The sequence below is a fragment of the Schistocerca cancellata genome, chromosome 1 (genome assembly GCF_023864275.1).
Source record: "Schistocerca cancellata isolate TAMUIC-IGC-003103 chromosome 1, iqSchCanc2.1, whole genome shotgun sequence".
NCBI lineage: Eukaryota > Metazoa > Arthropoda > Insecta > Orthoptera > Acrididae > Schistocerca > Schistocerca cancellata.
The window spans coordinates 163,722,346-163,737,156 of NC_064626.1; the positions used below are offsets into that span (position 1 = coordinate 163,722,346).

At 42.6% G+C, this 14,811-nt stretch overlaps 1 protein-coding gene and 1 pseudogene across 1 annotated transcript in view; both read right to left on the reverse strand.

The window, feature by feature from the left end:
• The window catches only part of LOC126168024 (protein Tob1-like), a 152,888-nt gene that overhangs the window by 14,340 nt on the left and 123,737 nt on the right, over positions 1-14,811 (reverse strand). The window contains exons 3-4 of the mRNA XM_049920524.1: positions 13,968-14,308; positions 96-499 (exon numbers count right to left, since the gene is read on the reverse strand). Of these exons, the coding sequence (XP_049776481.1) occupies positions 96-499; positions 13,968-14,246 (683 nt within the window). The 5' untranslated portion in view covers positions 14,247-14,308. The remainder of the gene's footprint in view (positions 1-95; positions 500-13,967; positions 14,309-14,811) is intronic.
• LOC126099339 (5S ribosomal RNA) lies at positions 1,419-1,535 on the reverse strand (annotated as a pseudogene).

Genomic DNA, 14,811 nt, shown 5'->3' on the forward strand with positions numbered 1-14,811 from the left:
TAGGTTTTAATCCAATAATACGTGTGGTATACTAAATACGCAGTCTTAGCGGACCCTTTAGAATAATTGTGCAGTGTGTGCTTGCAGGTAGGTACCTGTTGGCCCTCTTGCTGGAGGTCTTGAGCTTGGTGCTCCCGAACTTGGTCTGCGCGAAGGTGGCGGTGGTGAAGGTGAGCGGCGGCGGCGGCCTCGCCAGGAAGGAGGCGGCCACGGGCGACGGCGACCCGGCTGGGCTGGCCGCGGGCTGCGGCGACGCCGAGCCGGCGTGCGGCTCCGCCTCCACCGGCCGGAAGCACTGCGCCTCCGGGTTGAAGGTGCGCGTCACCTCGCGGTCCTCGGCCGACGCCGCCGCCGGGCCGCCCCCGCTGCCGCCCCCGCTGCCGCCCGCCGCCGGCGAGCCCTCGCCGCCGGCGCCGCCCGCGCCCGCCCCCGACTCGCTCAGCAGCAGTTTCACCGCGCCCTTCTCGCCGATCCGGTAGCTCACCTCTCCGGGGTCCACCTGCCGGCAATGGTGCTCTGTCAGCAGGCTCTTCACTATCACAAGTAGGTTTTGCAATGTATTTCAGAAACATCGCATGTTATCTCAACATCCGTGAAGCATTTTATCAAACGGGTATAGGTAAATGGCTAAACATAACACAATAAATTTTACAGTAAGTGAGAGAGAAACTCTCGAAGTTATTTCAAACGTGATATAGCGGCAAGTTAGTTTCGAAAACTACCGACAGTGGCGCATCGACAGTAATTGCTGAAAAAGGTAGCGAACCAGGTAGAGAAAGCATTTTGTGTGCGATAATTTGAGCATTGACAATCGGTAGTGAGTGCGCAAGCAGATCCGTGGCTATTTTCACAAGATACCAACAGTTAACCCTAGCCTATAAAATGGTACAAGAAATTGTTTGTGCGATGCAAAACATTCACGTCTACCCGGCATTTAAGAGGAGACAGTGGACTGTGTCAGGGACATGATGTTGTCAAGTCCCACAAAGTCTGTCTGTCAAGTTAGTGCAGGAGTGACCACCCCTCAGTCAGCAGTGCGGGAAATCCTTCGTAAGCAATTAAGAATGAAGCCGTTCAAATTGCAGCTCCTGCCAAACCATAAGGCACGATGACAAATTGCACCTTCTGCGGTTCTGCACTGATATGAAAAAAAAAAAAAGCACTCCGTCTTCAGACCACGAGTGGCCTACCGGGACCATCCGACCGCCGTGTCATCCTCAGAGGAGGATGCGGATAGGAGGGGCGTGGGGTCACACCCCACTCTCCCGGTTGTTATGATGGTAATCTTCACCGAGGCCAGGGGACTGATGACCTAAGATGTTAAGTCCCATAGTGCTCAGAGCCATTCACCGAGGCCGCTACTATTCGGTCGTGTAGCTCCTCAATTGGCATCACGAGGCTGAGTGCACCCCGAAAAATGGCAACAGCGCATGGCGGCTGGATGGTCACCCATACAAGTGCCGGCCACGCCCAACAGTGCTTAACTTCGGTGATCTCACGGGAACCGGTGTATCCACTGCGGCAAGGCCGTTGCCACTGATATGCGAAACCATCTTGAAAATGATGACTTCGCATGAAAATTAATCGTCAGTCATAAAGGCGCCTTTCGTCTCTCGGGAAAGGTCAAGCTACACAACACATGCGTAATGGGGGGACAACGAATCCATTTACAACCGTCGAACATGTCTAGGTTTCCGAAAAAAGTTAACATGTTTTGTGCCTCGAATTGCCACAATTGTGGCTCATGCCACATCATGAAGCATAACAGGGATTTTATCTTTCACAATTTAGATAACTGTGTACTAAATTACCTGAATGAGACGTTGCCACGTCGCTGGATCGGCTGCTTTACTGCCACTGACTGGCGCTATTAAGATGGCCACCCACAGCCTCCGATCTTGAGACATCGCGATTTTTAACACGTTTTTATTAGGTCGCTTTCTTGTCTGTCTCCTCGTTACAAATTTTGCAGTTGATTTTAAACTAACTTCCCGATGAGCTAGAGACTTGAAATTTCAAGCACAGCTCAAAACTAAACTGGATGTCAGTATCTTCGTTAGGTCTGTGGGTGGTGATGAAAAATGTTGATAACAGCTGACGTCTCAGTTGTCCTGGAGGCTTGGCATGTTGTGATAATAGTATTAGAATGCGTTCCAGGCAGAATACAAGTGGACAGGCACGGCTGAACAGAGAGAAGGAGGAAAAGAAGATGGACAGAGAGACGAGCAGGAGGAGATGCGTGCAATACATGTGACACACGCGTAAAGGGGCAAAGCCGTCAAGTATCTATTGTATAGTATTTACGAAACCATTACAATAATGATTATCTGTAAAAAATGCTTAAAATAACGTTTTTATAGCACCAAGCACAAAAAATGAACGAAATTTCTTCACATAATATCCATGACAGACAACACAAAATAAAACAAAATGTAGCAGGATTCGCATACTGCGGCCGGTGATCCTCTAAATATTCTAATTTGTGTCAGGCACATTTCAGTACATTGGAAAGCCTCGTCAAAGAGAATTGATTTTGTATAATGCTACTCAGTTACTTATCATTTTCAATTAACAAAATACACAAATGTGAAACGGTTAACTAAGACACAAACAAAAAATCTACGTATTTAAAACCTAAAATAACAGTTTAAAACATAAAACAAATAATCAGAATAAGAACGAACGTATAGGTATTTTAATTAGTTATGTCTAAAATACTCCAACAGCACATTGTGTACAGCTTATTATCCAAAAAATGGTATTTCGGAATATAGTTTTATTATACGTGGATGGGTGTGGCGTAGAAACTCCTTTAATTTATTTTTTAACAAAAGTTTTCATTTTTCAAAATTAAATAATGGTGGCGAGGTATTTTTCCAAATTCCAAACGATTACAAAAATTGATTATAAAGCTTTTGAGAGCGTTAACTACATTTCAATTTTTATATGAAAGACATTTTGATATTACATAGTTTCGAAGACATTCGCTCTAAACTCAGCATGCGACATTACCTTTCGAGGCGTGTTTTACTCCTTAAAAGTGAAACTGGGCAAAAACGAAAAAAAAAAACAGGTATTGCTTTATTTTGACCCCTCTACATGCCTGCCAAATTTCATCAAGATCGTTTATTTACACCTGAGAATTTTCCCTTGATAGTGAAACGATTCAGATTCTTAACAGAGATATTTTGGTTAATGGTTTTGGATGCCTCCCATTATAGACACACATAAGTCGCTCCTTGAATACTACGCTATCATTTCCGAATAGCAGAGACTTTCAAAAGTACCCAAAGCAGCAAGCAGCAGTAGGCGAGGGAGTGCCCACAAGTGCATGTCCTTTACCCGCTCAGAGTGCAAAGCTCCCACTGAAGCCGTTGGACCACTTTCGCTCCTCGGCTGGCCTTGGCATCGCCTCAGACAGCAGGTCCGGTAAACCCGGCTTCCATAGTTCCAGGTACTTTCTGGGTTGCGTGTGTAGGGAACTGCTTTGGGCGCGGTTTCAGTTCTACGAGTACGCACGGTGTCCCTCATAAGGACCGCCAGGTGCATTTTCTCCGATGTTTCAGCAGATAATTTTAATCTCGCTTTTGTAATGTACAGCCGGAGTCAGCCCAAACAAACGCTGCTCATCACATCTTTCATGCGACGCTCAGTATCGATGGAAAGCGTCGGTGTTTTTCCATTTACATACAAAACGGTTTTCAGAGCTGAATTTTACATGGCGATAGAGCGGCCCCAATTTTGTCTATTGCGATATTTATTTTATCGAAACCTATTAACGGGGACAGTAAAAAATGAAGAACAACAAGTACCCAACGGAGCCTGAGCAGCGCTAATGCAAGAGGGTAGCTACCAGTGCGGACTAGGCTGGTGCTGCCACAGGTGGAGTACTGGCTATCCTCCGTTTTTCACTTTCCCTGTTAATATATATATATATTAAAATATATATATTAATAAAACAAATATCACACTACACCAATACGGGACCGCACTATCGAATGACCATATAAAATTCCGCTTTAAAAATCATTTTTCTCGTAACGGGGAACAAAGCGACTCTTCCCGTCACCACTGACACACGAAAGATGTGATGAGCAGCATTTGTTTGAGATGACTCCGGCTATACATTACAAAAACGAAGTCGCAAATATCTGTCAAAACATCGGAAAAAAATGCGCCTGAAGACCAATAGGAGAAACACCACGTATATAAACCCATGAATTTCAGAAATTTTTGTTTCAGTAGTATTCTGAGCTTTTCACAACTAATAATCTGCAGATGACGTTCACCTTCACAACATGGACACACAACATTTGCATGTATAAGACTGTTAGTTCGTTTAAAAATTGTAGTACTACTAACTTTACGATGTTAGCGATATGAGTGAGTAGCGACACTTTTGTCATGATTTCAATGCTATCGATATCGATAGTATTCAATAATTTCATAGTATCGTAAGAAGCATTAAAGTGCCTTTACCAGTAGTCTTGAATAGTTCTTGGGAAAATAATAAATAATCTTTTACATTAATGAGACTATACTGCATGCAGCATCTATATAGTATACACGAAACACGAATATGGTAATAAAAATTACATATATCTGCAGTTTGAATCAAACAAAACAGATTGCAGCAACAGAAGAAGTAATATTAATTATGTACCTACTAAGTTAGAAAAGTGGTTCGACTATTGATTTTATATTTGAGTTGCTTTAAACGAACATATCATAATTCCCGTATTTTGTCTTGTACGTACAATGAGTGTTTTTTTCTTTAAAAGAAGATTATTGTAAACGAATGTTTTTGTCTTAAAGATAATCTTGTAATGATTAAGGATAACAGTAGTACATATAGGTAGCATAAAAGTTATGTAAAAGCCTAAGTTTTCTTTGCGGTTACAGTATTTGTGGTTTACTCTTTAGTTTTGTATTTGATTTTTAGAGTCAAGATAGTTCATGAAAACATAATATACTATCCATAGTTGGCCTTGTGCTCTAAATAAGTTCTTTTAGGCTCAAGAGAAGCTTAAAAATACAAAGGCAATCAACGCCTTGCGATGCTATCGGTATCTATGATTTTGTTCCGTTGTTATCGAATTATAGATACAATTTTAAACATTGGTATTGATACGCAAATATCGAATCTGGCACTGAAAATTTCCTAGTACTATTATCACTGTAGGAATCTAGCATAGTTTAAATTAATAAAGTTTTAGAGTTCCTTCGTAGTCGCAGAAATTTTTTGCAAGGCAAACGAGTAATTAAAGCATTTTTTTATCTTATTAGTTAACTTATAACAAAGTCAGTATATATCTATTACTTAATACATGTGTCATAACGAGTCATATCACTTCTAAGATTATAATGTAACTCAGTTATCTGCTGAAAGTGTCATAATCACTTCAAAGAGATTTCGAAATTGTTGCTGCTGCATATGTTGTGTACGTACCTATAAATAGGAGAATAAATTTATTAATGCGCACTTAAGAAAAAAGATTTATACAACTTTCGAGGACCCAGTTAAATGGGGCTAAGTAAAAGGACCAGTACGTTAAGCATTTCAAGTTGCAAGTGCTAGTTTTCTGATTGCAGAACAATTTATACCCCAAGTCTGGTATACTTGGCTTTCACTAGTCGTTCAACTACTCGCATAAAAATGAAGGTGGACTCTCCGAAATCACTGTTTCAAGCACAATCTGAGAAATAAATACGAGATGTGTTCTGCATTTTGTGAAGTGTGAAACGTTAGTCGCATATGAATATTAGTTCCACCTTGGCTAAATGATGTAACTGTGTTACTTTCAAACAAGTCAGACGACAATAAGTTCACTTGCTACCTTAAACTTTACGACTGCAAATCACACTGAACAAAAAGTAGCCATAGTAAAGAATTCTTCGTGAAGTATTTGCAATTTCTAACCAAGGGAGAGTTAAACTGAATCTCACAGAATCACCGTACACATTAAATCATTCAAGATATCATTTTCTTTGCTTTCGTTTTGTTTCTTTCCTTCCCTCATGGTATTTCGTCGTCTTTTATTTATACGCTTTCTCTTTTTGAAGATTATGGTAACACTAGAGCTGTACTTGTTTTCTTCCGACATTTTATTTGACTTATCCAGTCAATGATAGGGGAACCTACAATTTATCACTGACGCCGAGACATGTCACTGCCTGGCGTATTTCATTGCTCAGATGAGTTCACTGTCGCAATACGAGCGTATTTCAGAAAACTTGACAGCTTCTATTTTACTAAAAAGTGGTCAGGATGCTGGGAAAAGTGTATATACCTTTGACCGTAGAGTTCCCAAATATTTAAAATTTACGTTCTCGTAACCTTTGTTACCATTTACTCTAGAATTTTTCTTAAAAATCACACACATAGTAATTTCGTTAACAACGGCAATTATGTCCAAAGTGTTGCGTTGTTATCAGCTTACAGCTTCTCAATGTGACCAGCTTCGTTCCTACTGTTGAATTACTGTGAAAAGTTATTAACGGGAGAAGAGTGAACCTTATAATTTAGTCATGATAATGTCGAACAAATGACGTAATGATACAAAGTTGTGCTGCTTCTGTTACTGTATATTTATTTTTATGTTTGCAGCCATTATATTTTTTAACTTCAATTTCTTTGTCTCTCTGCTTTGGTAAAAATTGCAAAACTGGTTCGCTGAGTAATGCTCGGGGCCTGGAAGTGACAAGCTGATCTCAAAATTTCATCGAATTCTAACAAGTAGGTTTCGAGAAAAGGTGCTTTTGCGTTACGAAAAATTTAAGATAAGGAGAAAAGTATTTTAAAAAAAGGCATGCAAAATTCGCATTGCTGTATCCAACGATTCGTTCCACCAGCAGCGGATCTCACAACACGCCTTTTGCACCGCGAGCGGCGCTACGAGCTAGCAACCTGGCTTCCCGCTCCACGTAGGACCGCGCGACGGCGATCGGCCTGTTCCGACTCTGAATAAAGGAGCCAAACACACCTACCGCAGGACTACTGCAGCGACGTTCACGATCGGCGCTCAGACATTGTGGTATTTATACGGCGACCACTGCGACGGACCTCGTCTCTGCGAGATTTGCTGTGCTGGAAGGATACTGACCTACACCTCATAGTCCACTATGCCAGGACTTGGAGTCGAGTATTGTGTGTAACCAGTGTCTTGTGCTTAATAAACGAGATGTGTAACGCGAAAAAAAGGGGAGGGGTCAAATGGCTCTGAGCACTATGGGACTTTACATCTGAGGTCATCAGTCCCCTATTTTTTTTCCCTTTATTGATTTTCAATTCCCCCGAACGGGGCGGGCTGGTAGCAGCTTAGTACGATGCTCTACAGCCTACAGACTTTTATTTTAAAAAAACGGAAGAAGAAAAGAAACAAGAAAGAAAAACAGGCGATAAAACGGTGACATCAAGTGTAAAATGGCGGAAAAATGCGGAAAGTTAAAACAGAAAGCAAAAGGGGTTGGCAACGTTAATAAAAGACACAGGAATCAGACAAGTAACATAGTACACACACAATTAAAAAACACGGCGACAGTCTGGTTTCTGTTCGCAAGAGATAAAAGGCACATCCAGCGACAGTATGATGGCCGTTCGCAACACTTCCCAAAAAACACAACGCGCAACACTCAGTGTAGAACACTGCACGAAAGTGGCGGCACAAAGATGACACTCCCGAGCCAAAGGCAGATGGGGGGGGGGGGGGGGGTGTCAGTCCCCTAGAACTTAGAATTACTTAAACCTAACTAACCTAAAGATTAACTTATCATGGTTGGGATTCACAGTCATATATGTGAGAGCTTATTAACAGATAACACATGTACTATCCCCTATTATGCTATAAATAAATATTCCCATCCTATCCTACTGCCCATTACAATCATAGCACTATTTAGTAAGCTGTATGATGTCGACAGATGAAAAGACTTTACGATATAAAGCTTACAAGTTGTGTCCTTGGTGTGCACTGTCTTTGCTACGTGCACAGGCAGTATCTTTAGTAAATGTATTTTCACGCCAACTGACTTAGCTCCACATGTTGTCAGTGCACCTGAACTTGTATGTGTGATAGATTACTAGAGCGATGGTAACATCAACAGTTCAGTATATATTTAACAACATATTACGATGTAATAAGTGTCGTTCTCATCAGATCTTGTGGGACTCTCACAGTCAAAAGGCTGCATTTTGACGACGACATGTACTCATGTCACATAGTTTTATTTTCTGACAGAATGTAAGTAATGTATATTTATCTCCAATTTTTATAATTGGGCTACTTTCTTAGTGAAACGTTTGCTTCCTTATGTATATACACCCTGTGCTTCACTTTTGTATTTCTGTGTTTAGGTAACTTTGCAGTGTTACTTGAAAATGCCCATAAGGCCGAAATTGCAATAGTAACAATAAATATTTTATACAGTCAACGGCGACTATGATGTCTTTTAAGTAACCTAAAGACATCACAGACACACCCATGCCCGAGGCAGGATTCGCATCTGCGATCGTAGCGGTCGCGCGGTTCCGGACTGAACCGCCTAGAACCGCTCGGCCAAAGTACCGCGAATGAGCACACCTGATAATGTACAAGCATACACTCCATAACGCGCCCTATGCATAGACTTTTTCTGCATATTATTGTCTTGTCTCTGCTATTTCTGTTTCTGCTTTCTCTTCCTTCTTGTTTTCTTTCTTAGCACCTACACACCTATATTCACAGTTCGTTATTTCCGTAACCTGTAGATTCTGCAGAGCTGCAGTGCACAAAATGACTGCTTTCACAACCATGCCACTCAGGAGTAATTTGCGAGATTATAATCACCATTGGAAATGCTTCCAACCAACCTTTAGGTAAGGATGTTGTTTTGGGGCACCTGAGTGATAATGTATGTTCTGAACTGAACGTAATTCGCACCGTAAAACCACATACATATGTGGAGAATCAGAGATATGATATTTAGTCTCGAAACTGAATGTTATTCACTCTGTGAATCCAGAGAAGTGTGTAGATAATCACTTTGAGCGACGCCTTCTCGAAAGTCAAAATTCAACACGTCATATGGCCATAAAAGATATTTGCCATGTTGTGTATCTGGCCAGATGCCGTCACCACGCAGGCACAACCACCGGGGCCTCTAAGTTCCTTGTAGCAGCATCCAAATCAGCTCACAAACGTGGACCTCTTCCTGCTTCTGTGCCAGTTCCTTCAGCATGTGATATACGTCCGCCGATACCGTAGACAGCCGCCTTTGGAAGCTCTGTCAACTGCGGACTACATTGCTTCCGCCTCGTACTGGTGGACATTGAAATACTTGTGCCCACAAGCAGCAAAACAAGGTGCGCCGCGGACACTCAGAGAGTTACGCTCGAGCAGTTAGACAGTTCAGGTAAGTGCTTGCAGCCAGCTCAGTGTAGGACTGTGAAGACTACATTCTGGCTTAGCAGCTGCTAGTTATGGAGTAACAGAACGATCAAGAGCGTCTGTACGATTTCTGTCAGCTAGTGACGATATCATAGACTGCCAAGTGACAGCAAAATTATATATCTTCAAGATTTCGCGGCCCTGTCAGCAACTGTATAAATATTTATTTTAACTTTAATAATCAACAGCCTCAGCTGCACCGTTTACCTAGAATTGACCTAGGTTTCAGTCGGGATAACCCAACCTCCTTCAGAATGACCGTAACTACCGTTTGTCCATAGTGGACATCGTCAAGCTAAAACTACAAATCCATAAATTATCGTCAGACTGTCAAACTTATCTGGAACTGCCTCGGCCCCACTTCGCGACCGCGATGCGGCAGCCACGAGTGCTGTACTGGAACCAGCCGAGGCAGTTCCAGGTAAGTTTTACAGTCTGACGACAATTTATCGATTTGTAGTTTAGTCCACTATGGACAAATGGTAGTTACGGTTATTCTGAAGAAGGTTGGGGTATCCCGACTGAAACCTAGGTAAATTCTAGGTAAACGGTGCAACTGAGGCTGTTGATTATTAAAGTTAAAATTAAAATTATTTATATTTCATTGTTTTAGGTTTAGGACATGTAGAGCCACATATCAAACTGGACTAAAGTTAACTATCATTTTGTAACATACTCTTATTAAATGGTATTTGTTATTTCTTACTGTGTTGTCACGTTTCTGTTACAGTGCCGCCCTGTCAAACAAGTGTTCAATTAGCAAGTGTGCAGTCAGACATCTTCAAGGAACTACAGCAAGGAAACACTTTTCTTCTACCTTGAATGTTTGGGCTGAATTAATAGTAGCACTCAATTACTACATTCACAGCATTCCTGAAACAAGTTTTCCTGGCTACTATAACCTTTACTTTACACAAAAAGGAAAGAAAAACCTGAAATTCAACTTTTTGCCAACAAACCTCACCCATCAGTGCACTAGGCTGACAAAAGAAGAAGAATATTTTTGTGATTAATCTTCATGGATGGAGCCATAGGAACGTTCAGCTGTATTTCATTAACGTTTTTTGCTCGCGTATCAAGTTATTTCTGGAAACCCAGAATCTACTCTGTAGGAATCAACATGGATTCCGGAAACAGCGATCGTGTGAAACCCAACTCGCGTTATTTGTTCATTAGACCCAGAAAATATTAGATACAGGCTCCCAGGTAGATGCCATTTTCCTTGACTTCGGAAGGCATTCGATACAGTTCCGCACTGTCTATGGAACTGCCTATGGAATATCAGACCTGCTGTGTGGCTGGAGTGAAGAGTTTGTAGCAAACAGAACACAGCATGTTGTTCTCAATGGAGAGACGTCTACAGACGTTAAAGTAACCTCTGGCGTGCAACAGGGGAGTGTTATGGGACCATTGCTTTTCACAATATATACAAATGACCTATTAGATAGTGTCGGAAGTTCCATGCGGCTTTTCGTGGATGATGCTGTAGTATACAGAGAAGTTGCAGCATTAGAAAATTGCAGCGAAATGGAGGAAGATATTCAGCGGATAGGCACTTGGTGCAGGGAGTTGCAACTGACCCTTAACATAGACAAATGTAATGTATTGCGAATACAGAGAAAGGATGCTTTATTGTATGGTTATATGATAGCGGATCAAACACTGGTTGGGAGCAATTACTTCTGTATAATATCTGGGAGTATGCGTACGGAACGATTTGAAGTGGAATGATCATATAAAATTAATTGTTCGTAAGGCGGGTACCATGTTGGGATTCACTGGGAGAGTCCTTAGAAAATGTAGTCCATCAACAAAGGCGGTGGCTTACAAAACACTCGTTCGACCTATACTTGAGTATTGCTCGTGAATGTGGGATCCGTACCAGGTCAAGTTGACAGAGAAGATAGAGAAGATCCAAAGAAGAGCGGAGCGTTTCGTCACAGTGTTATTTGGTAAGCGTGATAGCGTTACGGAGATGTTCAGCAAACTCAAGTGGCAGACTCTGCAAGAGAGGCGCTGTGCATCGCGATGTAACTTGCTGTCCAGGTTTCGAGAAGGTGCGTTTCTGGATGAGGTATCGAATATATTGCTTCCCCTTGTTTATACCTCCCGAGGAGATCACGAATGTAAAATTAGAGAGATTCGAACGCGCACGGAGGTTTCCCGGCAGTCGTTCTTCCCGCGAACCATACGCGACTGGAACAGGAAAGGGAGGTAATGACAGTGGCACGTAATGTGCCCTCCGCCACACACCGTTGGGTGGCTTGCGGAGTATAAATGATGTAGATGTAGATGTAGATGTACAACGTACTGTTCTTGGATAAATAATTTAGCTTTGTTTTTGATGTTATGTAATTCACATAATCGGTTTACAGAGTATGCAATTTCACCGTCGGACGGGCTTGTGGTACTCCAACTGATCCGAACCACAGAAATATGTAACGTGATTCAAAATGCAAACCACAGCTGAGTCGGAATAAGTTGAACCCAGAGAGTTGCAGTGGGCTGGGCGTGGCAGCTTCTCAGGCTTAACCAATAACGTAGCGCGATCTTGTAAACATCTCTATGGCAATGCTTCAGTGTTGCCACAGCTCTGTAGACTGCTACTTTTCGCCTGCAGCCGTTAGCATTTCGCAGTTGAAAGCTGGCAACAGAGCTGCGAGATGTCAGGGTTCTTCTTATGCCTTCTCCACTATATGCAGCTTTACAAATTTTCGATGTAGTTACGTTTTGGATCACTTTACGTGCTTCTATGATTCGGTGGAATTGTACTGTCATAAGCATGTCTGAAGATGAAACTGCGTAATTTCGAAATCGACTGCGAGAATTACATAACACCACACTTCGTGGTCGTGTGGCAGCTTTCTCGCTTCCCGCGCATTGGGTCCCAGGTTCGATTCCCGGCGGGGTCAGGGATTTTCCCTGCCTCGAGATGACTGGGTGTTGTGTCGTCTTCATCATCATAGTTTATCCTCATTACGGTCGGAGGAAGGCAATGGCAAGCCACCTCCGCTAGGACCTTGCCTAGTACGGCGGTGCGGGCCTCCCGCATCGTCCCCTACGCTCCTCGGAGTATGGGACCTCATCATCAGTTGTTGTTGTTGTTGTGGTCTTCAGTCCTGAGACTGGTCTGATGCAGCTCTCCACGCCACTCTATCCTGTGCAAGCTTCTTCATCTCCCAGTACCTACTGCAACCTACATCCTTCTGAATCTGCTTAGTGTATTCATCTCTTGGTCTCCCTCTACGATTTTTACCCTCCACGCTGCCCTCCAATACTAAATTGGTGATCCCTTGATGCCTCAGAATATGTCCTACCAACCGATCCCTTCTTCTGGTCAAGTTGTGCCACAAACTTCTCTTCTCCCCAATCCTATTCAATACTTCCTCATTAGTTATGTGATCTACGCATCTAATCTTCAGCATTCTTCTGTAGCACCACATTTCGAAAGCTTCTATTCTCTTCTTGTCCAAACTATTTATCGTCCATGTTTCACTTCCATACATGGCTACACTCCATACAAATACTTTCAGAAATGACTTCCTGACACTTAAATCTATACTCGATGTTAACAAATTTCTCTTCTTCAGAAACGCTTTCCTTGCCATTGCGAGTCTACATTTTATATCCTCTCTACTTCGACCATCATCAGTTATTTTGCTCCCCAAATAGCAAAACTCCTTTACTACTTTAAGTGTCTCATTTCCTAATCTAATTCCCTCAGTATCACCCGACTTAATTCGACTACATTCTATTATCCTCGTTTTGCTTTTGTTGATGTTCATCTTATATCCTCCTTTCAAGACACTGTCCATTCCATTCAACTGCTCTTCCAAGTCCTTTGCTGTTTCTGACAGAATTACAATGTCATCGGCGAATCTCAAAGTTTTTATTTCTTCTCCATGGATTTTAATACCTTCTCCGAATTTTTCTTTTGTTTCCTTTACTGCTTGCTCAATATGCAGATTGAATTACATCGGGGAGAGGCTACAACCCTGTCTTACTCCTTTCCCAACCACTGCTTCCCTTTCATGTCCCTCGACTCTTATAACTGCCATCTGGTTTCTGTACAAATTGTAAATAGCCTTTCGCTCCCTGTATTTTACCCCTGCCACCTTTAGAATTTGAAAGAGAGTATTCCAGTCAACGTTGTCAAAAGCTTTCTCTAAGTCTACAAATGACAGAAACGTAGGTTTGCCTTTCCTTAATCTTTCTTGTAAGATAAGTCGTAAGGTCAGTATTGCCTCACGTGTTCCAGTGTTTCTACGGAATCCAAACTGATCTTCCCCTAAGTCGGCTTCTACTAGTTTTTCCATTCGTCTGTAAAGAATTCGTGTTAGTATTTTGCAGCTGTGGCTTATTAAACTGATAGGTCGGTAATTTTCACATCTGTCAACACCTGCTTCTTTGGGGTCAGTAAAACAGCTGAATCGGTTATGCAACAACAATACAAGAAGAAAAGGAGTGGTCGGGATGAAAATGTCGCCTTCGTTCCCAGCGCGGGCTCTAGCCGGACTGCGGCGGCAGAGGCGTGCTACTGACCCAGACGGCGAGCTCCTGCGGCAGGTTGTCGAGCACGTCGTGCACGGGCACGCCCGCCTCCCTGGCGGCGCGCTGCAGCACCGGGTCCACGGGGTCCCCCGTCTTGAGGCACCGGAACGCCGAGCCCTTGAACGGCTTGTCCGGGTACCAGTGGCCCTCGAACTTCTCCTTCAGGGCCTTCTCCAGCTCCTCGCCGAAGATGTTGACGCGCCGCCTCGGCAGCTTGTTGTACAGGTACGAAATGACGAAGTTGAGTGCTACTTGCACTTCGATGTGCATGTTGCTGGTGGGGTTTATCACTATTTTTTTGGTTTTTTACAAAAAGGTTCCGTAGTTGCTTTCTGAAACAGAGAAGAGAGAAATATCTCAGTTAGCACCGCATCCTCGTAACGCAAGTGAAACATAAAACAATCACCCAATATGACAATAACCATGCGAAATCTCATGCGTAAATATAAAAAAGAAAAATATTAGCTGCTACTCCTCATACAGATTTTGTTTAATACGTTTATCTGAACTAAAATAATATGAAATACTTGAACCGCAAGTTAAGTGTCATGAGACAGGTAGTATACTCACGATCATATGTAATACACTACTGGCCATTAAAATTGCTACATCACAACGATGACTTGCTGCAGACGCGATATTTAAGCGACAGGAAGAGGATGCTGCGATATGCAAATCATTAGCTTTTCAGAGCATTCACACAAGGTTGGCGCCGGTGGCGACACCTACAACGTACTGACATGAGAAAAGTTTCCAACCGATTTCTCATACACAAAGAGCAGTTGACCGGCGTTGCCTGGTGAAACGTTGCTGTGATGCCTCGTGTAAGGAGGAG